Raw genomic sequence first — 21,635 nt, 5'->3', positions numbered from 1 at the left:
GATCCGCTCAACGTCGATTCAATCTCTTGCCAAGGTGCACAGACAGAAATGATGCGATGAGAAAAACATACAGAGATTATTTCTTCTTTTTTAAAAAATTTTTTACATCATCAACGCTAGCATAATAAAAACTTATCTTTTCCCAAGCAAGAATTCTACTCATAATTAATACGCTTATTTCCTAGACTAATAAAATGAAGATGGGTGAGACTGCTTCAAGGAAGTATGGCTTTTAAATCAAACAAAAGATTAATTTTTTGGTTTTTGTTTTGTTTCATTTTGGTAGCAAAAGTGGCGCAAAAGAGAGGTACTCTCAAAAAAAACCAGGCCGGGTTTTCAAGAAAGTCTTCTGCTGAAGAAAGCCAAAAATACGCAGCAAGCACAAAAAAGGCTGCATGAAGCAAAAAAAATTAAAATTAGTCATTATATATCATGAAAATATTACTTAAAGAAACAAAACTCCCTTAAGACATGCAGATTTTTTAAGAAAAGAAAGACCAGTTTGCCACGACTTACAATCATTTATTACGTTTGCTGAAAAACAAAGAGTAATTGAATTAGAAGGTTTTAAAAAAGTTAAAAAGCACGGCCTATGCCAGCCCGGAGAGCCAACCAACCACTGCTTGAGGACCTCGAGACGGATCCCCTAAGACACCCATCAAAATCCACCAGTGGGATTAGCAGTGTGGTGTCACAAAACCCCAAGAAAAATACAAAACAAGAATTATAAAAGAAATGCACACTGAGTCAAAGTCTGAAAAACCATCAATACCACATACCACCAAGAATACTCAGCACCTTTTGTCTCCAGAGCCTGAAGGACAGAAGTTCGAAAAATCCAGAGGCGAGTAATCCAAGAAAAAAAAGAAGTGGGAGGGGAAAAAAGCACTGTTGTCAGGTTGCAGGCGAGTGTGATCAGGTGGAAGGGGGAGTCATTCTTTGACTTTGAAGACAGTAAGAGAAAAAAGAATTGAAGAACAAAAGCAAAAACCTTTTGAAAGATAAAGACAAAAAGCAGGTGTTCCAGGCTGTCTTCTGCATGTCTGCCACTGTTCTCCAGACCATCTTGACTTTGGTCCAGAACAAGAACAGCTAAGGAAGAAAAAAAATGATCTTTTTTTTTTTTTTCTCCAGTTGGACAAAAAAAAAGGAAAAAGAAGAAAAAAGAAAAAGAAAAAAAGGAAAAAGGAAGAAGAAGAAAAGAAAAAAAGAGGGACAGATGGTACGCTGTGACTGGTCTGTGGTCTAAAGACCTGGATATGCTTTCTTTGAAGCATATCACAACTTAAAGAATCATTTTCATAAAGAAAGAAATGAACAAAACAAAGAGAAAAAGGAAAAAAGAAAGAAAAACTCACAAGATGAGAGTCACCAATCATAACCAAACAGTACAAAGGAAAATTATAAAGTTGATGGACATTATTGGAATGATTCTGAAAACAGGACAAAGATGAGCGTGATGAAAGGACAGAAAGAATGAGCAAGATCATTCTGTGAACGTTAGTTCAGCACTCTTACCTCTTATTGGTGTACCACCTGGGTGGATAATATGAATGCAAATAAGATTAGAAAGAAGAAGCATTAGTACGAGAAGAAGGAGGCTAGGGCTGGGGAGAAGAATTAAATTAGATTTACAGAATTAAATAAGGTCTTAAAAGAAACTTGAATTACTCTACTGGTAAAACAGGAATATATTAGATAGTATTATTAGATCATAAAAGCAAGTTGCATTAGACCACAGAGGGCAAAGACCACAATAGGCAGCATTGCCTTTATCAGAGAAGCAAATGAGTTCTTAGGTCTGGGATTATACAGGGTTAGAATTATATCTTATATGCCTCATACTCTTAAAAAAAAAGAACTAAACAATATTTTTAAAGACATAACTGGGGGAAATACTGGCTAATCTATTTAAGTATATATATAGATATGTATATATATATACTGTTATAGGAAATACTAAAGACTAACTAGAAACAAACACTGTTCATTGGATATATCTTACACTACTTACATTGCTACATTTGTGTGATATAACTTGTGTATTATTTAATTTTTCTACATAGTGTTCTTACAACAACAGTTCCGTGGATGTGTGAATGTGCACGCCACTAAGGAAATCTTGTGTCTACACTGACAGTTAGTAAAATGCATGCCATGCATTTTATTAATAATAATAATAATAGTAATCTGAATATGGAAATTAGTGGGGGTGAAGTGCGCTTCAGAACTAAGCACTTACCAATAGATTCTGGAGATTTAAATACGGAGAGAAGAAAGACAGCATAAAAATATTATTATATTCCTTATAATTTGGTACAAATTTTTCAGAGTTAAAGCTTTATATACTAAATCATCTATGTTACAGGTGAATAATTAATTCTTTATTTACAATAACAGAATGCTAATCTACACAATTCTGCTGACAACAAGCAAAAGAGGCAGTTAACAAGACGCTTTAACATCACAGGACAGGTCAAAAGCTGAGAATTCTGGGAAGACAGGCAGTTAAACAACTTAGAATTATATTATCAATAGTACTACCCATGCCAAAATAAACAGCTTACTAGTATACATCCCTGTGAAATTACCTAGGGACAGGCTCTAAAAATTAACAGATTTAGAATTATCTCTACTTTTAGTCTAAAGAGAGCAAATGAATAAACTTGGGGTGGGGATGGGAGAGGGAGAAAGGGCAACAGGTAGCAAGAGAGAGAGATAGGAAGAGAGAGAGAGAAGCAAAAGCTGGAGTCTACACCAATCAAAAGCAGACTTCTGTAGATCCAGTCACTGGAGGGTTTAAAAATCTTTAGTGTGGGTGCACACTACTGTGGCAAATGTGTAGAAAATACTCACTCATAATAACATTATAATAAGATTAATAAAAATCCCCTCCTTTCATTGGTACTTTGTAAAGGACTTTATAAAAAATACATCTGGATACTTATGAGATAACATTTCTGTGTTTTATGTATTAGTGAAAAGAAAGTAGATGTGCCCAAACTTACTAAACGTTGGTAGTTTGATGAGTTAAAATGTAGAGAAGACAGAGAAACACACTTTAATAAAACGGAATCATTTTAGTGTTTAATATGAACATTTTTGATTTTTAATGGATATAACCATTGGAACTCCTTGCAAGTTTCGAATGAAGTCCAATGTTGAAATAAGTTTGTTTCCAAAGAAAACAGAGAAATAAGAAAGAAACAGGAGAAAATGAATCCATCAAATACTGCAGAAGAGCAGTAAACTAAAAAATAAATTATCAAAAATACAGTCACAGCAGTGAGCAATGTGGATTAAACAGAAGCTGCAAAACACAGAGAAGAGAAGAAAGACAGACTCTGAAACAGGCTATGACATCACAGACATGGACAACACATTAAATAACAGAGAAAGAGAAGAGGGAGAAAAATTAATACCTAAAAAATAAAAATAAATAAAATGAAAATAAAAATAGAGAGAAAACTAAAAAGAAAAATTAAAATTCTCTAGGAGATCATGGAAACAGTAACAAGACCCTACCTGATCGTAACTGCTTAATACGGCCATTGTTGTTGCTTGTGTCGACGGGTAAGAAATCTTTGAACCAAGTGATTTCTGGATCCGGATTCCCACTGGCTGCACAAAGCATGGTGGCGGTGCGTGTACGCTCAACCACCTTCAGCTGTGGGCCCATATCAATAGTAGGGAAGCCCCGGGGAATTTGATCCTCTGTAAGACAAAAGGTGATACAAACGTGTCATGAAGGCAGATACCCAAGATTCAGGAGGTACTGACTGTTAACCTTCCCCATTACTTAGCATTTGTTGAAAAACTAACATAATCCAAGTAGCATTGCACTGTTAGGTTAGTGTATGCAAATAGCTCAAACGTGATTAAAAACCACGACCAGGAGATGAATCAAGTTCTCTGGCAGCACGGAAGCAGTCATTATACGTGTGTCTAAGGAGGTCAGTGAGCACCAAAAGAAAGCTATGAAATGAGCCATTAGGAAAGTCAGAATCAGTATCAGTTCAGTCGCTCAGTCGTGTCTGACTCTTTGAGACCTCATGGACTGCAGCATGCCAGGCATCCCTGTCCATCACCAACTCCTGGAGTTTACTCAAATTCATGTCCATTGAGTCAGTGATGCCATGAAACCATATCATCCATTGTTGAGTTTTAGGCCAACTTTTTCACTCTCCTCTTTCACTTTCACCAAGAGGCTCTTTAGTTCTTCTTCACTTTCTGCCATTAACGGTGGTGTCATCTACATATCTGAGGTTATTGATATTTCTCCTGGCAATCTTGATTCCAGCTCTTGCTTCTTCCAGCCCAGGGTTTCTCATGATGTACTCTGCATCTAAGTTAAATAAGCAGGGTGACAATATGTACTTGATGTACTCCTTTCCCTATTTGGAACCAGTCTGTTGTTCCATGTCCAATTCTAGCTGTTGCTTCCTGATCTGCATACAGATTTCTCAAGAGGCAGGTCAAGAGAGTTCCAGAAAAACATCTTTTTCTGCTTTATTGATTATGCCAAAGCCTTTGACTGTGTGGATCACAACAAACTGTGGAAAATTCTTAGAGGAAAGTCAAGTGGCCAGAAAGAAAGGCACATCAGAAGTACAAATATTCAGAAGGAAACTTTTCCTTGAGGGTAAATCGCTGATGTAGCACAGCTAATTTTAGGAGGGCATGGAGAACAAGCAGGTTAGCTGGACTAAGCTATTTCTATTTTAGTCTATTATGGTTTTCTTTTAACTTTCAAGTAAAACTCTATGTATTTTTTTTTTAACCCAAGTACAGGTTCAAGCTGAATTAATTCCTCTGTAGAGAGTTTTAATTTGTCAGAAAAGTATCTGAAAGTTTCCCTTACAAAAGAAGAAAAGAACAAAAGCAACTCAAGAGTGCAACATGGAAACATCCATTCCTTAGGGTAAGAGAATACCTTCCTCCATTGCAAAGTCCTGAACCACTTTCAGTCATTGAAAAGTTGAAATGGGTCAATTTTGAGTCTTCAACTCATCCAAAGTTCATTTCTCCCTTGCATGCATGCTCAGTCACTAAGTCGTGCCGACTCTTTGTGATCCCCTGGATTGTAGCCCATTAGGCTCCTCTGTTCATGGGATTTTCCAGGCAGGGATCCTGGGCTGGGTTGCCATTTCCCTATCCCTAATCAAAATTTCTCCATATCTTAGATCTTGAGAAACTATATTCCCCTTAAGTCCCTCAAGCAAGACCCACATTGATATCCTATATGACCAGTTCTTCCAGTCAGTGTTAGAAAGGTATATTCTGTTGAGGCACTGAAGGCATTTTAGTTATATGGGCAATAATATTTGCATTAGAATTTGGCTGTTTGAAGACTATTATGAAACATTTTGACTTTCAATTGGACCCTGGAGTTAATGTAATCATCACGTTCTCATGACCTTTGATGAACTGTCATCAGCCACCAGTTAAAATGACTCAAAAGCACAACCAGTGAGACAAACGGAAACAATCAGACATGATACCTACCTTCCACTTGGATGTCCCCGACAATTTCTGGAATAATTCTCAGTGTCTTGCTAAACATCCATAATTTCAAAGGAAAAGGTTACATTTTGATGACTCCACTGCCTTGCTGATCAAATCTACGTGTTCTCTACTGTCTCAATACTTAGAGTGAAAGAAAGTGAAGTGAAGTCGCTCAGTCATGTCCGACTCTTTGTGACCCCGTGGACTGTAGCATACCAGGCTCCTCCATCCATGGGATTCTCCAGGCAAGAATACTGGAGTGGGTTGCCAATACTTAAAGGGTAAATCAAATTTGCGAAATCTGGCTAGTGAAGTCTTTTAAAATCATGGCCCATTTTTCTTAGCCTCTCATGGATAAGCTTCCTCAGAGGAAACATTTCTTCTGCCCACACTGAAATTCTCACCATTCCTTATACAAATCATATCCAATGAGGACTCCATCTGTGTCTTGAGAAAGCCACACAATCAAAATCTTCTTCATTATAAAGCTTTTCAAAACTCACTCAGACTTAATCTTTTCCTCCTCAGATTAACTGTAGTAGTAAGTACCTAGATGCACTGTCTTGTGTTTTTAAAATACTGTTTAGTTTAAATATATGTATATTTGCTTAGTTGTGTCTGATTCTTTGTGACACCATGGACTATATAGTCCACCATCCTCCTCTGAGCATAGAATTCTCCAGGCAAGAATACTGGTGTGGGTAGTCATTCCCTTCTCCAGGGGATCTTCCTGACCCAGGGATCAAACCAGGGTCTCCAGCATTGTAGGCAGATTCTTTACTGTCTGAGCCACCAGGGAATCCAATTTATCTCCTCAGTTTATCCTTCTACAACACAAATTTCTCCATGCCTCAGTTGTATCCAAATCCCTTCCCATAAAGCTAGTCTGAATTAACAGAGTTTGAGAAATCTGTGATTCCCAAACCTAAACATGAATATATCACAGTGATTATAAAGGTTTCTACTACACATAGTACAAAACTATTTATGGTAGAGAGTTCATCAGAGGGAATAGTTCAGAACGAGGGAGGGAGATTTTGATCGTGAATAATAAAAGAATGTCAAAATACTACTCAAGAGTAAAGCTCCCAAGAAATGGATAGTATCCTGAACATTAAACCTGGGTGACTATAAGAGAAAATCACTGGTTAATGGGGAAAAGTAGACTCTAGCTGTCCTACAGCGTGATCGACGAAAAGTCCAAAAAAGTTGCTGAAGCAATTGGGTTTGACACATGGATTCACAAGAGAATATTTTCCTGTCCCATGGCCAGAGACTAAAAAAGAGTTAACTTCGATCAGCTATTATACATTTTACTTAAGTTGAAAGACATGGCTCTTTTGAGGAAGCAGCAATACCTTCTGTTTATCTGAATGCTCATATGCTGTCAGCCAGACCCACATCTACAGCGAACAAGTGCCAGAAACAGTGGTTAAAAGTGGAATTTCAAGATGATATTTCAAGGCTCCAAGCAAAGTTTAAAATTACAAATCAGGTAAAGAGTATTTTGAAAATTACGGTATGATTCTTTTAATCCCACTTCCTTCTCCAGGGAACTTCCTAACCCAGGGATCAAACCCAGGACTCCCACATTGTAGACAGCCACTTTACCGTCTGAGCCACCAGGGAAGTCCTACTTTTAATACTCTATTCCACTTGAATTTCATCAGGCTTTTTCTTTTTTTAATGGCTTTAAAGCTTTATTCAGTGTATTTGTAAATCTAAAGCTTAGTTTTAATGTTATTAGGGAGAATAAAGAAAATAAAGAAAAATGCTCAAAAGCCACTGCACCACACACATTACATTATTAAACATCTCACTTGGCAGCCATTGGTCTGGATTGCTTCAAAGTATAGAATAATTTACCTTAAGTGCCCCTAAGTCAACTACATGCCTAACTTCTTAGAAATGAGTTTCTAAAAAAGCTCTTAGAATTTGTTATTGTCAATTTCCATATTTAAAGCAACTGACTTCTGTTAATAAAACAGTTACCTTGGGATTCCTGAGCTGTTCTTGTCTTTCCCAGGGCACTGAGTTCCTCCATTGGCATCTAACTACTAGTTACAACAGCATGCATGAACACTGCTCTACCAGTCACTACTGTTCTTCAACAAGTTTGTCTCTCTAGAAAGCCATGCCAATATTCTATATACCCATCAGTGGCAAGTGTCAAAGACTTGAGATTGTTGAGCCACTTACTAAAGGCTCTTACCAAAGAAATTTAGAATTAATAACCATTTATAAGAAACGAAGACCTCACCTTGGGGAGCACTGATAAAACCGACTTGTGCTCTATGGAAAGCAGGCTAAAACGTCTGCATGACCTTTCTTTTCCTTCTTGGCTTATACAGAACACTCCAGAGCTTCCTCTCCATAGACACAGTGCACAACAAAGATAATGATTCTTGCATCCTAATCACACGAGAATGTAAAGAGAGCGCCTTTCTTATTTTTAATAAGGGTAATTACATTCTATCCATCCCCCTTTTGCACAAAACTCCTTTGAATGCATATTCTTCATTAAATTTTCATGAGAAACATCACAGTGTAACAGATTTACATAGCCAGAGCTGTTACACGTTGACAGTTGCGGCTTGTTTCCAATCTGACTGTCAGGTATTTGGCAATAAAACTCAGTATTCAACATAAAATGAATGGTAGAAATGATGAAATTTCTAATTGGTATGCTTATCTCAGTGGGCATATTTTAGAAGATGTTAATTGTTTTTTTGTGTTTTTTTTTTTTTCATCTCTACATGTATTAGTAATTTATATAAAACTGCCTTGGCCATTTGATTACATCAATTTGACAGATCATAAATGTATGGTACCAGAAACTTGGGAAAAGAAAAACCCAATATCCTTTATATGTTAACCACATGAACTTTTACAGGAAAATACAGAATCAAAAATTAATAAACTGTCATTATGTCAGTTGCTTTAAACTTTTACGTGAGTTGAAAAGAAAAACATTTTGTCCTGTTCATCAAAGTGCTCATTAAGATTTAAAATGCCTTACTTATCACTGTTCCATATTAATATTCAATCACGTAGAATTAGCTACTAATTCATCAACAATTTAAATCAGACTTGACCTTCACAAAGCCATTCCGTCTGTCATTTTGAGAGGCCATTAAAGGGCAGATTACTACATACTTGTGCTTAGTGAATCGTAGAAGTCATACATATTTTGTTTGGAATGGCAGCTATAATAGACCTGGAGATATAGCACATTCTTTGAATCTGTTTGGGGTCTTAATGAAACATGCTGATATGAAACTTATAGTTCCATTAAGGAAAGAGAAAAATGAACATCAGCAATTTTCAGAGTTAACTTTCCACTGCTGTGGAACTTTTGTTAAAAACCCTTGCCCTCCCCAGAACTTGAAAGGAATATGAGAGGAAGAGTCTTTTTTTTTTTTTCTGGTACAGAATTATGCTTTAGATATCTGTGAATGATCAAGTAATAGCTTTTGCATAATTTGCTCAAACTGCTTTCATTGTTCATCCATAAACAATTTTAATGATGCTTTGCTTTCACACCAATTCTGCAAATATTCAATCTCTCTCATTTGATAGGAAACACAAAACTGAATTGCCTGCTAAGACCACAGCCTCCTTCCGAGGTGGCCAGAAGCAGTTCCTCCTGCCTAATTTTACTAGGACTCAGTGAAGTCAATCAGACAGGTGCTTTGACTCTGGTCCCAAATTATTGAAAGAGTTTTCAGTAAGGGGCTGTTTACCATGATGCCACTTTTCTAATTTATGAATTTATAGCAAACATGTTTATGAAGGAAAAAACATGCCATTTATATCAACAGTATGCTCTTCCAAAAGACATATTAAAAGATATGCCAAATACACTTGATCGTCTAGGTGTAATTGACAATACAGTCAACAGTTCATAGCAGCCCCTCTTAAATGCTTTCAAAACTCACAGAGGGCATGGTTATATGTTATTTCCTTTTTAACCATTACAGTATTCATAAACACTTGGAATTAGACATGCTTAGGAAATTTTGACAATCATGTCTGCATTCATTCATGTGGTATCTCTGAATTTCTACTGGATTCATTTAACAGCAACTTTTTCTTAAAATAAAAACACTTTTTATAAAGTAACTTTATTTATTTATTGGCTACTACATGACCTGTGAGATCTTAATTCCCCAACCAGAGACAAACACAACCCATCCCCACACATACTCCAGCACCCACCCCAGCACCGGAAGCATGGTGTTTTAACCATTGGACCACCAGGGAAGTCTCAGTGGCACCTATTTAAACAGTTAATCATTATTTAATTGTTCTGGGGATATAGAATTGGTCTTCTCAATTTAAATATAATCTAGGAGGCAAAACTATCTTTTGCAGTGTTCATTGCTTAGTTGCTAGGTCATGTCCAAATCTGCAATCCCATGGACTGTACATACGTAGCCCACCAGGCCCCTCTGTCTATGAAATTTCCCAAGCAAGAATACTGGAGTGGATTGCTATTTCCTTGTCTAGGCAATCTTCCTGACCCAGGGATCAGACTTGTATCTCCTGCAGGTGGACTCTTTATCACTGCACCTATAGTGTCTTAAGTAGTACTAAACTTACAAACTCACAAAATAGTTATTAATTCACATTTTTATAGTCATAGGTTTTATTTAATTAGCAAACAACTTTCATTTGAGAGGTTCAGCTTATGCTTGGCTATTCCTTTAATTTAGTGCAGTTGCTGCACTGGGAAACACACGGTTCAGATCCTGCTTTCTTAATTTACAGGAAAGCGAAAGGGAAAAGTGGTAGTCACTCAGTCATGTCTGATTCTTTGTGACTCCATGGACTATAGCCCACTAGGCTCTTCTGCCCATGGAATTCTCCATGGCAGAATACTGGAGTGGGTAGCCATTCTCTTCAGGGGATCTTCCTGACCCAGGGATTGAAACCAGGTCACCTGCATTGTAGGGTGGACTCTTTACCATCTGAGCCATCAGAGAAGCCCGATTTTACAGGAAGCCTTCCTTCTTATGTTGGTTTTAAGTACCTACAAGTCAAAACGGCAACCACATAACAAAAACCTCAAGTGTGAACACAATGAAACTCAAAAGAACACAATAGAATGTGTATCTCTACTGTGCTATCCTATCTTTAGAATAATAGGATTCTTGATATTCAAACAAACGATAATATTCAAGTGAATCCATCAGCTGCATGTGAGGCAGATGCTGGGTCTTCTTTCACTTTCAGGATCAAACTTTTCACAGTGGCTGGATATTTTGAAGCTTTAGGCATTTATCTTGTAATGTTACAGAAGCACAACTATCTTTTCAAAGGATGAAACAGTTGCATAAGGTAAGTTTTTCTTAACCTATGTCAAATAGTAGATGGATAGTATGAAGAATAAATAAAGTGTTATACCCTTTATATATGTTGAAATTTATAGCCACCTGTTAGAGAAACAGTACTAAGATAGAAAAAAATTCACCTGAGAAATGTAAATATATATTAGTCTTAAGATAGACAAGAAAGTATCTTCAGATTTATGAAAGTTGCATTAGGCTGAAAGAAAAAGACCTTCTAAACTACTAGTTTCAAAAATCTACTGGACAGCCAATAGATTGTCATTCATTCTACAGATATTTATTGAAAGACTTCTCTGTGCAAAGGCTGGGTCAGGCATTGGGTATGAAGTAAACTAGAGAATCTCTATATTGCTGTGATTTAATTTTATCTGTAGGATAATTAGATTCTTTGGGAGTAAAAATAGTACCCGACTCATAGACTGGAAGATTGAATGAGATAATACATTAAATATTCCTAGTACTGCCTGGCACTAGTGCCTGACATCTAGTAAAATACCAGCTTATATGTACTTACTCTATCCCAAGCTCCCACAAAAGATTTAAACAGAACAGAAGCAAGTGACTGCAAGGCTTGCTGTAACAAGAGCTGCAGCAATAAACTAAATGGAAAAAAATTTTCTACAAGAATCATAAAGAAACAGGGATTATATAGACATACAAGTGAATTTAGAGGGTGGTGTCTGTGCCAAATAACTTCTTAAAAGGTAGTAAAAAGCTAGCTCATTTCATTTCTCACTCTGAACAAGATTTTAGGCTTTTTGATTAACCAACAGAACAAATAAAACAAATCATATTGTCACTGAATCTGTTCCCCAAAACAAACTTAAAAAGTAACCCTAAATGTTTGGGACAGCAAAGCTTTGTTGTTAATAATTGGAAGCACTGATACCACTGGAGACTTACTAGGGTTGCTTGAAGTGGGCAAGGGTGATACAATAATTACCATTTTTCGTAGACACAAAGCAAAGACTCAGCAAAACTGTTACTTGGTCTTGGTTATACACACAGTAAAAAATAATTTTTTCATTTCTTTTAACTCTAAGATTCGGTGTATTTTTACATCATCATGCATCATGTTCTCTCTATGGCAATTACTGTTCTTTGAACAAATATTCATCATGAACAGTGCCATAACTCAGTTATAGTCAACTCATAATGGAAAACACAACAAAAATAATTCCAAATACTTGGTCATCTTTTATTTTTTTTAAACAGAAAGCACTAACGACTAAAGTTTCATGAGATGTAATATTTTCATATAAAAGAATTCATCCTTTAATATATATCAATTGACGTCTCATTTTTTTTTAGCACTGATTCCAGGTAGCAACAGAATTCTGTTACGTGTATTAGCCAATAAAATATAGACGAGAAATGGAAGATTATGAAAATGACTATAAATGTCAATTTCCCTACCAAGCTCAGATTCAGCACTGTGTCTATGTCTTTAACCCTTCTATAATTTCTATTTCAGTTATCTACAAAAGGTTATAAATGGCAAAAAATTCCGTTTGAGCAGACACCCAAAGACAGTACCCGAACCAGAGGAGGAGGCAGATTCACACTCAGCAGATTGACCCTATGACCTAACACCACACAGGGGTCTCCTCTGTAATACGGGACAAGGAACGACTACCCGAAATGGCTTTGTCTGGGAGAGGAGACAGATCCTATCTCAGAGGCTGGAAGGCTGAAGGGTTAATACTTGGAGTATTTGCTACTTTGTTGAACAGCAAATGAGTTTTTAAGTCAAAATCTTTCAGGCTACAAACAAGAATGACTCCCCCCTCCCCCCCAACACAGTTCCTGAAGAGGGGGAAAAACATTCATTACTCTTTTCTTAAAGAAAACAGTGTAAAGGCTTCTATTTTCACCATTTCAGATGAGAGCAGGATATAATTTATACTGTTTTGACATCATGACCATTTTATTCAAAATCAATCTTCCTGCAAGTGAATTGAGCAAGAGACTGAAAACAGAAAAGTAAAAGGGAAAAGAAAGAAAAGTTAAATCAATGTTTCCTAGCAAAGTTAGGTTTCTGGGCCACTATCAAAATGACATGCATACGAATGAAACTGAAAAAATACATATAAATAAAATGGTGTCTGCTGCTGCTGCTGCTGCTGCTAAGTTGCTTCAGTCGTGTCCGACTCTGTGCGACCCCACAGACGGCAGCCCATTAGGCTCCCCATCCCTGGGATTCTCCAGGCAAGAATACTGGAGCGGGTTGCCATTGCCTTCTCCAATGCATGAAAGTGAAGTTGCTCAGTCATGTCCGACTCTTAGCGACCCCATGGAGTGCAGCCTACCAGGCTCCTCCATCCATGGGATTTTCCAGGCAAGAGTACTGGAGTGGGGTGCCATTGCCTTCTCTGAAAATGGTGTCTAATTATAAGTAAAAGGCTACTCTAAGTCAGAAAGAAATTATTGAAAGCAGGAAGAAACTGCCAGTTAATAAAAGATACGTCAAATGGAATAATAAATATAAGGTCTACTCTTCCAAAGTAATTATGAACAAGATACAATGAAGATCCTCTTTGAAAATTACTATGTACAGAGAGGTATGCTTGTGTTAATACAGCTATAAATCAATCAGAAAAGCTTTCATTTCTTAGTGGATTTAGGTATCTCTTAAGGATAGTTATTGGGGAAAAGGGTCTCCAAAGATTTCTCAGACAATTATGTCATGCAAGAATAGGAAACTGGATGCTGATAAGCTGATAGTAGTCTCCTTAGCAGCTACTAAATAGTCAACGTACTAACAAGCAACACACAGGCATTTCAGAGCAAAGCTTCATTTTCTGAAATAATCTTCACATGTAGAGGGGAGTGTAAGGAATTCTTGGCACAAAGTAAGCAAACTTGTTGAGAAGCAATGTATGCAATTATCCTATAAATCGCAAAGTAATGTCTACTGTCTATGTAGCAGAATACAAACTCAGATTAAATCACCCTTTGTATGAATGTAGTAGCTGCAATTCCACATGGCTTTATGTTAATCCCCACTGTTATTAGTGTCTGGTCGTAGCAAATGATAATACTCTTCGTGATCCAAAATGCATTGAGGGTTGGGAGAAGGGGAAAGGTCTTCCTATTTAGCAACTCTATTAATACTTGGATATTTAAGTAAATATTTAGAAATCAGGGTTATATATTGATTCCTGGCAAGGCAAATCTTATTAAAAATCCAGTAACACCCACTTTCACAAACCTCATTGCTCTCTATTATTAATAATTTATTTTTACTAACAAGTTGTTGTCATGATACTCATCCTCTACTTTGTCCAAATTGTTCTCTATTTTGAACATTAAGTTAACCACTTCATATAAATTTATATTAAAATCACACCAATAATTTTTTTAAAGGAAAAAGAAAAGCAAAACTGTATAATAGGCTAAGGTTCAGGAACTGAATTCCTGTTTGTTGCTTTTGCTTTTAGAAATAGACAAAGGAATAGTAAACATGGAAAGAGAATTCAGTTTGGCTCCTGTCTCCATTCTTCGCTGGCTTTGTAAAAGTTAGGAATTCTAATGAGTTCAAATCAAATAAAGCCAAGGAAAACATCCATCTTGGCTGCCTCATTGTATTGTGGTGAATGCAAATAAAAATAAATGTTTATGCAATCAAATTTTCCATAAATAAAAAAAAGTAGAATGAACTGTGTGGTTTTGGATTCAAATCAGAGGTATCAGTATGAACTCATGGTTTGCATCCTAATGCAGAAATAAATATTGTTGTGAGTGTGCATATAGACACATACATGCACTCCTTATATCAGCTTACCAAACACATTCTCCCTACCTGTGTGAGAAAGTTTTACATAAAAGATGAATTTTTTGATGAGTTTCCTTCCAACTAAAACATCACCAACTTAACTTAAAAACCAGAGTTGTTTCAAAAATCCAAGAGCAGTTTCCTAAGCCAGAGTTTTACAGTATTTCAGAAATTACCTTTGCCCTTCCCTCCACCTCTTCACAGTTCCCCCCTTGGACCTACAACATGGTAAAGACAGATGTTCATCATCCTGTCGTCTTTAATCATGTATGGGAACGGGGCAAGACGAGTAAGCACAAAAATAACATGATTCAGATATGTATAAATAAATTTTCTGAAGAGACTCTTTCATCGTTTAACTCTACTCAGTAGTATTTCTCACAGTTTTAAAGGCAATCTGTGGCTAGTATTTATTGGAGTGGAGAAGACAGATTCTGCAAACAGAGGTAATGGCAGTTTTATTTGTAGGGTATTGTGGAAAAAATAATATATATATGGTATTTCACTGTAAATAATGAAAACTACAAGGGCACACGAAGAAATCTTTAAAATAGGATGTGTGCTTCAAGAATGTATTATTTATCTACGGAGGAACTCTCCCCCTAAATATAAATCATTTTCTATGTCAAAAGTGAGCCTGAATTTAACACCAAAGAATTACCAAAAGGAACTACTTATATCTTTGTCGGTCTTAAGTCTTTGGAAAAACAAGCTGTCAATATGGGAAAACAGCCAAAAATATATATATAACTGTTTTCTTTTTTTCAATTTTTGAGCTTTTCTCTCTCTTAATAAAAATTATCGTATAAAGTAACATTACATTTACATGCAAACATAGGATACCTAATTATGCAATAGTTTTGAAATAAGAAAAATACAATAGTACTCAGTGGAAGGTCAGACATCTGGAAAATAACCAAATAGAAGAAAAACTACCCAAAATGGCCAAAACCACAATCAAAATTTTACATGAAAAAAAAACTCATAGTCTTTGTTCCTAGAAGAGATATCAGGCTTCCACGTACAAAATTCTAAATCTCGATTTTTCTTAATAGAGAGTTAAACCCATTAAAGTTAGAAAAAGGGTTTCCGGCAAAACTGATGACATATATAAAAACTATGGTCTTTTCTCTAAAAGAAGTCGAAGGTAAAAAAAAGTTTTCAAGGTTGGCTGAAGTGAGTTGGCACTCAAGTGCTTGCCAATGTGTACTGGGTAGATATGCTGTTTAACATTAAATTTTCATGAACACCATTTAAACTGCCGTGTGAAAAATGCATTATGGTATGGAAAAAAAGAGAGAGAGAGAAAGAAATCAAGAAAAAAAAAGGATGTGAGAGCAAACACCCTCTTCTAACAACACAAAAGATGACTTTACGCATGGACAAAATCAGAATGATTATATACTTTGTAGCCCAAGATGGACATGCTCTAGACTGTCAGCAAAAACAAGACTGTGAGCTGACTGTAGCTCAAATCATGAGGTCCTTACTGCAAAATTCAGACTTAAATTGAAGAAAGTAGGGAAGACCACTAGGCATTCAGGTATGACCTAAATCAAATCCCTTATGATTATAGAGTGGAGGTGATAATTAGATTTAAGGGATCAGACCTGATATTTAGACAGCCTGAAAAAATATAGACTGAGGATCATAACATTGTACAGGAGGTGATAACAAAAACCTTCCCCAAGAAAAAGAAATGCAAAAAGGTTGTCTGAGGAGGTCTTACAAATAGCTGTGAAAAGAAGAGAAGCATAAAGCAAAGGAGAAAAGGAAAGATATACCCATTTGAATGCAGAGTTCCTAAGAATAGCAAAGAGAGGTAAGAAAGCCTTCCTCAGCGAACAATGCAAAGAAACAGAGGAAACCAACAGAACGGGAAAGACTAGAGATCTCTTCAAGAAAATTAGAGACACCAAGGGAACATTTCATGCAGAGATGGACTCGATAAAGGGCAGACATGGTAGGGACCAAACAAAAGCAGAAGATATTAAGAAGTGGCAAGAATACACAGAAGAACTATACAGAAAAGATCTTCATGACCCAGAGAATTACAATGCTGCAGTCACTCACCTAGAGCCAGACATCTTGGAATGTGAAGTCAAGGGGGCCTTAGGAAGCATCACTACGAACAAAGCTAGTGGAGGTGATGGAATTCCAGGTGAGCTATTTCAAATCCTGAAAGATGATGCTGTGAAAGTGCTGCATTCAGTATGTCAGCAAATATGGAAAACTCAGCAGTGGCCACAGGACTGGAAAAGGTCAGCTTTCATTCCAATCCCAAAGAAAGGCAATGCCAAAGAATGCTCAAACTACCACACAACTGCACTCATCTTACACACTACTAAAGTAATGCTTAAAAATCTCCAAGTCAGACTTTAGCAATATGTGAATGGTGAACTTCCAGATGTTCAAGCCAGTTTTAGAAAAGGCAGAGGAACCAGAGCAAATTGCTACCATCTGCTGGATCATCAAAAAAGCAGACAATTCCAGAAAAACATCTATTTCTGCTGTATTGACTATGGCAAAGCCTTTGACTGTGTGGATCACAATAAACTGTGGAAAATTCTGAAAGAGATGATGGGAATACCAGACCACCTGACCTGCCTCTTGAGAAACCTGTATGCAGGTTAGGAAGCAACAGTTAGAACTGGACATGGAACAACAGACTGGTTCCAAATAGGAAAAAGAGTACGTCAAGGCTGTATATTGTCACCCTACTTATTTAACTTATATGCAGAGTACATCATGAGAAATGTTGGGCTGGAGGAAGCACAAGCTGGAATCAAGATTGCTGGGAGAAAGAAATATCGATAACCTCAGACATGAAGATGACACCACCCTTATGGCAGAAAGTGAAGAAGTACTAAAGAGCCTCTTGATGAAAGTGAAAGAGGAGAGTGAAAAAGTTGGCTTAAAGCTCAACATTCAGAAAACTAAGATCATGGCATCCAGTCCCATCACTTCATGGCAAGTATATGGGGAAACAGTGGCTGATTTTATTTTTCTGGGCTCCAAAATCACTGCAGATGGTGACTGCAGCCATGAAATTAAAAGATGCTTACTCCTTGAAAGGGAAGTTATGTTCAACCTAGACAGCATATTAAAAAGCAGAGACATTACTTTGCCAACAAAGGTCCGTCTGGTCAAGGCTATGTTTTTTCCAGTGGTCATGTATGAACGTGAGAGTTGGACTATAAAGAAAGCTGAGCACAGAAGAATTGATGTTTTTAAACTGTGGTGTTGGAGAAGACTCTTCAGAGTCCCTTGGACTTCAAGAAGATCCAACCAGTCCATCCTAAAGGAGGTAAGTACTGGGTGTTCATTGGAAGGACTGATGTTGAAGCTGAAACTCCAATATTTGGCCATCTGATGTGAAGAGCTGACTCACTGGAAAAGACCCTGATGCTGGGAAAGATTGAGGCCAGGAGAAGGGGACAACAGAGGATGAGATGGTTGGATGGTATCACTGACTCAATGGACATGGGTTTGGGTGGACTCCGGGATTTGGTGATGGACAGGGAGGCCTGGCATGCTGTGGTTCATAGAGTTGCGAGAGTCAGACACAATTAAGTGACTGAACTGAACTGAACTGAGGAGGCCTTACAAATACCTGAGAAAAAAAGGGAAGCTAAAGTCAAAAGGAGGAAAGGAAAAATATATCCATCTGAATGAAGATTTCCAAAGAATAGCAAAGAAAGATAAGAAAGTCTTCTTAAGTGAACATTGCAAAGGTATAGAGGAAAACAATAGAATGAGAAAGACAAGAGATCTCTTCAAGAAAATTAGAGATAGCAAGAGAACATTTCATGCAAAGTTGGGCACAATAAAGGACAGAAATGAAAAGGACTTGGTGGCAAGAATACACAGAACTGTACAAAAAAGGTCTTAATGACCGGGATAACCACAATGGTGTGATTACTCACCTAGAACCAGACATCCTGGAGTGTGAACTTAAGTGGGTCTTAGAAAGCATTACTACCAGCAAAGCTAGTGGAGGTGATGGAATTCCAGCTGAGCTATTTCAAAGCCTAAAAGATGGCGCTGATGAATTGCTGCACTCAATATGCCAACAAATTTGGAAAACTCAGCAGTGACCTCAGGACTGGAAAAGGTCAGCTTTCATTCCAATCCCAGTGAAGGGCAATGGCAAAAAATGTTCAAACTACCACACAACTGTAGTTATTGCACATGTTAGCAAGATTATGCTCAAAATCCTTCAAGCTTGGCTTCAACAGTACTTAAACCAAGAACTTCCAGACCTAAAATCTGGATTTAGAAAAGGTAGAGAAACCAGCGATCAAAATGCCAACATTTGCTGGATCACAGAAAAAGCAAGAGAATTTCAGAAAAACATCTATTTGGGTTTCATTTACTATGCTAAACCCTTTGACTGTGTGGCTCACAAACTGGAAAATTCTGAAAGAGATGGGAATACCAGACCACCGTACCTGCCTCCTGAGAAACCTGTATGCAGGTCAAGAAGCAACAGTTAGAACTGGACATGGAACAACAGACTGGTTCCAAATAGGAAAGGAGTACGTCAAGACTGTATAGTTACCCTGTTTATTTAACTTCTATGCAGAGTACATTATGTGAAATACTGGGCTGGATGCATCACAAGCTAGAATCAAGATTGTCAGGAGAAATATCAATAGCCTCAGATATGCAGATGATACCACCTTAATGACAGAAAGCGAAGAGGAACTAAAGAACCTCTTGATGAAGGTGAACAAAGAGAGTGAAAAAGCTGGCTTAAAACTCAACATTCAAAAAACTAAGATCATGGCAACTGGTTTGGCATGTCCCATTACTTCATGGCAAACACCTGGGGAAAAAGTGGAAACAGTGACAGATTTTACTTTCCTGGACTCCAAAATCATGGTGGATGGTGATTGCAGCATGAAATTAAAAGATGCTGCTCCCTGGAAGGAAAGTTATGACAAACCTAGACAGAGTATTCAAAAGCAGAGACATCACTTTGCCAACAAAGGTCTATATAGTCAAAGCTATGGTTTCTCCATTAGTCATGTATGAACTTGAGAGCTGGACCATAAAGAAGGCTGAGCACCGAAGAACTGATACTTTCAAACTGCAGTGCTGGAAAAGACTCTTGAGAGTTCCTCAGACTGCAAGGAGATCAAACCAGTCAATCCTAAAGGTAATCAACCCTGAATATTCACTGGAAGGACTGATGGTGAAGTATAACTGACAAAATTTATAAGATATTTAAAGTGTACATCATCATGATACTTGATATAGGCATAAACTGTGAGAGTTGAGAGAGGCTGAAGGCAATTTTTGCAGGGCTTGGTGATACTCAAAGGATGAGGGATGATGAAGAATTACTAAGTTTGGTTTTCTAAAGACAAGTGATGATTTGTGTAATAGATTCCCAGGCATTTCTCCCCTAGGTAACAATGGCAAACATCTGAGGGACCTATGCAAGAGCAGCTGTCCCTGGAAACTGGACTCCTGTTTTTTCTTTACCAGTATAGGCACCCCTGGGGTGGAGCAGAGCACCAACCACAGAGTAACTATATTCACCAGATAAACACTGACACACCTTCAATTTCATGAACTGATAGAAGGGGCTGGTATATTAAGTCATTTGTCTCAGGGTAAAGGCAATAAATGACTTTGTCTGCCTACACACATGAGCTCAGCCCTCTCACCAGCAGCATACTGGTAGCTCCCTGGCATCAGTCTAGAATGGGTTGGAGATATAAATGGTTTGTATCAATTTCCCTCACCAACTCAATCCCTGCAAACAAGACAGACGAGCATGCCAGCAGGGTTTCTTTCTAGCCAGAGAAAGAAACTCACTAAATATCAGAGTATGACAATCAATGTCCTTTGAAAAAAGGGAAAGCAATTTGAGTTACACTCCTATGAAGACATGCCATTAAGACTTGTCTTAAACATAACTTAAAGTTGTTGCATTTTAATACACTGCACACCAATTAAACCGGTACTAGTTTCCAAAGACAAGATACTTACTCGCGTTTCAATAAACCTTTTTCTTACATAATGAAAACAACCCAGAGTTGTTCACTTTCATTTAGTTGCAAGAGACTGACATATTGGTATAAATTTAAGAAACATACAGTCTCTAATTCCTTAACAAAGTGACAGCAACTTGACAAGTGAAAAAGTTATCTGTCTTGAATTCACTAGCATAGAAAGCCAACCTATCCTCCAGTTCTTCACACAGCACAAGTGGATGGTTTTATGTTTACTGCAAGACAAACGCTCTTTCAATTGCTCAGTGATAATGGCTATGAGGCTGCTGAGTAAATAATGTGTGTGCATTGACAAAAGGAAGTGAGAATGTGTACTTTCAGCCACTGATCCCTAAAATAACCAGCGCAATTTAGGTGCTTACTGTTATAGAGAGAAAATAATATACAAAACAGCTTTGTAAAATATGCATGACAGGTTTCATGGGCAAATTATAAGCAAATTGGCAAATTTTATAGCTTTTCAGGAATTAACTCAGAAGCATATAAAATATAATCAAAAGTGTTTACTCAGTGGGGGAAAAAATATATTTTCCATTTCATTTTTTTTTCTAGTGGCTATCACAGCCCTTGCCTCCAGTGCTTGTGACTTGGTCTTGAAAGTACACAGACCACTGTTTACTGAGTACCAATGGGGCACAGCAGAGGAACTTTGCTGTTGGAATCCTGACTGATTTGCTCCTTGGCCAAGAGCAGCTAAGTCACACAGTAAAGACAATCTTTGGTGACGCTTACATAAGCCTAAGCTAATTTCCTGAAACACGACGAGTGAAATTCTAGCAAAAAAAAGCTTTTTAGGATCTCAGTTATCTTGATGGGTTTGAATATGATTGAGATTTAAGAACATCCAAGCACACACTACCATTGTTTTTGAAATGTTTCTCCTGTTTTAAGACAAAAGAAATGAAGCAGAAAATTTAAGACTAGGTAGGCTCACCTTCACCTCTCTTTCAGACATAAATTCTTCCTTCATATTTTGAATTC

General features: G+C 37.3%; 1 protein-coding gene across 1 annotated transcript in view; it reads right to left on the bottom strand.

Moving 5' to 3' along the window:
- Positions 1-21,635, bottom strand: part of PTPRD (protein tyrosine phosphatase receptor type D) — a 366,674-nt gene that overhangs the window by 218,692 nt on the left and 126,347 nt on the right. The window contains exons 6-8 of the mRNA XM_068973581.1: positions 3,526-3,714; positions 2,243-2,251; positions 1,519-1,536 (exon numbers count right to left, since the gene is read on the bottom strand). Of these exons, the coding sequence (XP_068829682.1) occupies positions 1,519-1,536; positions 2,243-2,251; positions 3,526-3,714 (216 nt within the window). The remainder of the gene's footprint in view (positions 1-1,518; positions 1,537-2,242; positions 2,252-3,525; positions 3,715-21,635) is intronic.

This window comes from Capricornis sumatraensis, chromosome 6 (genome assembly GCF_032405125.1).
Source record: "Capricornis sumatraensis isolate serow.1 chromosome 6, serow.2, whole genome shotgun sequence".
Lineage (NCBI taxonomy): Eukaryota > Metazoa > Chordata > Mammalia > Artiodactyla > Bovidae > Capricornis > Capricornis sumatraensis.
This window is presented reverse-complemented; position numbering and strand designations above follow the sequence as displayed.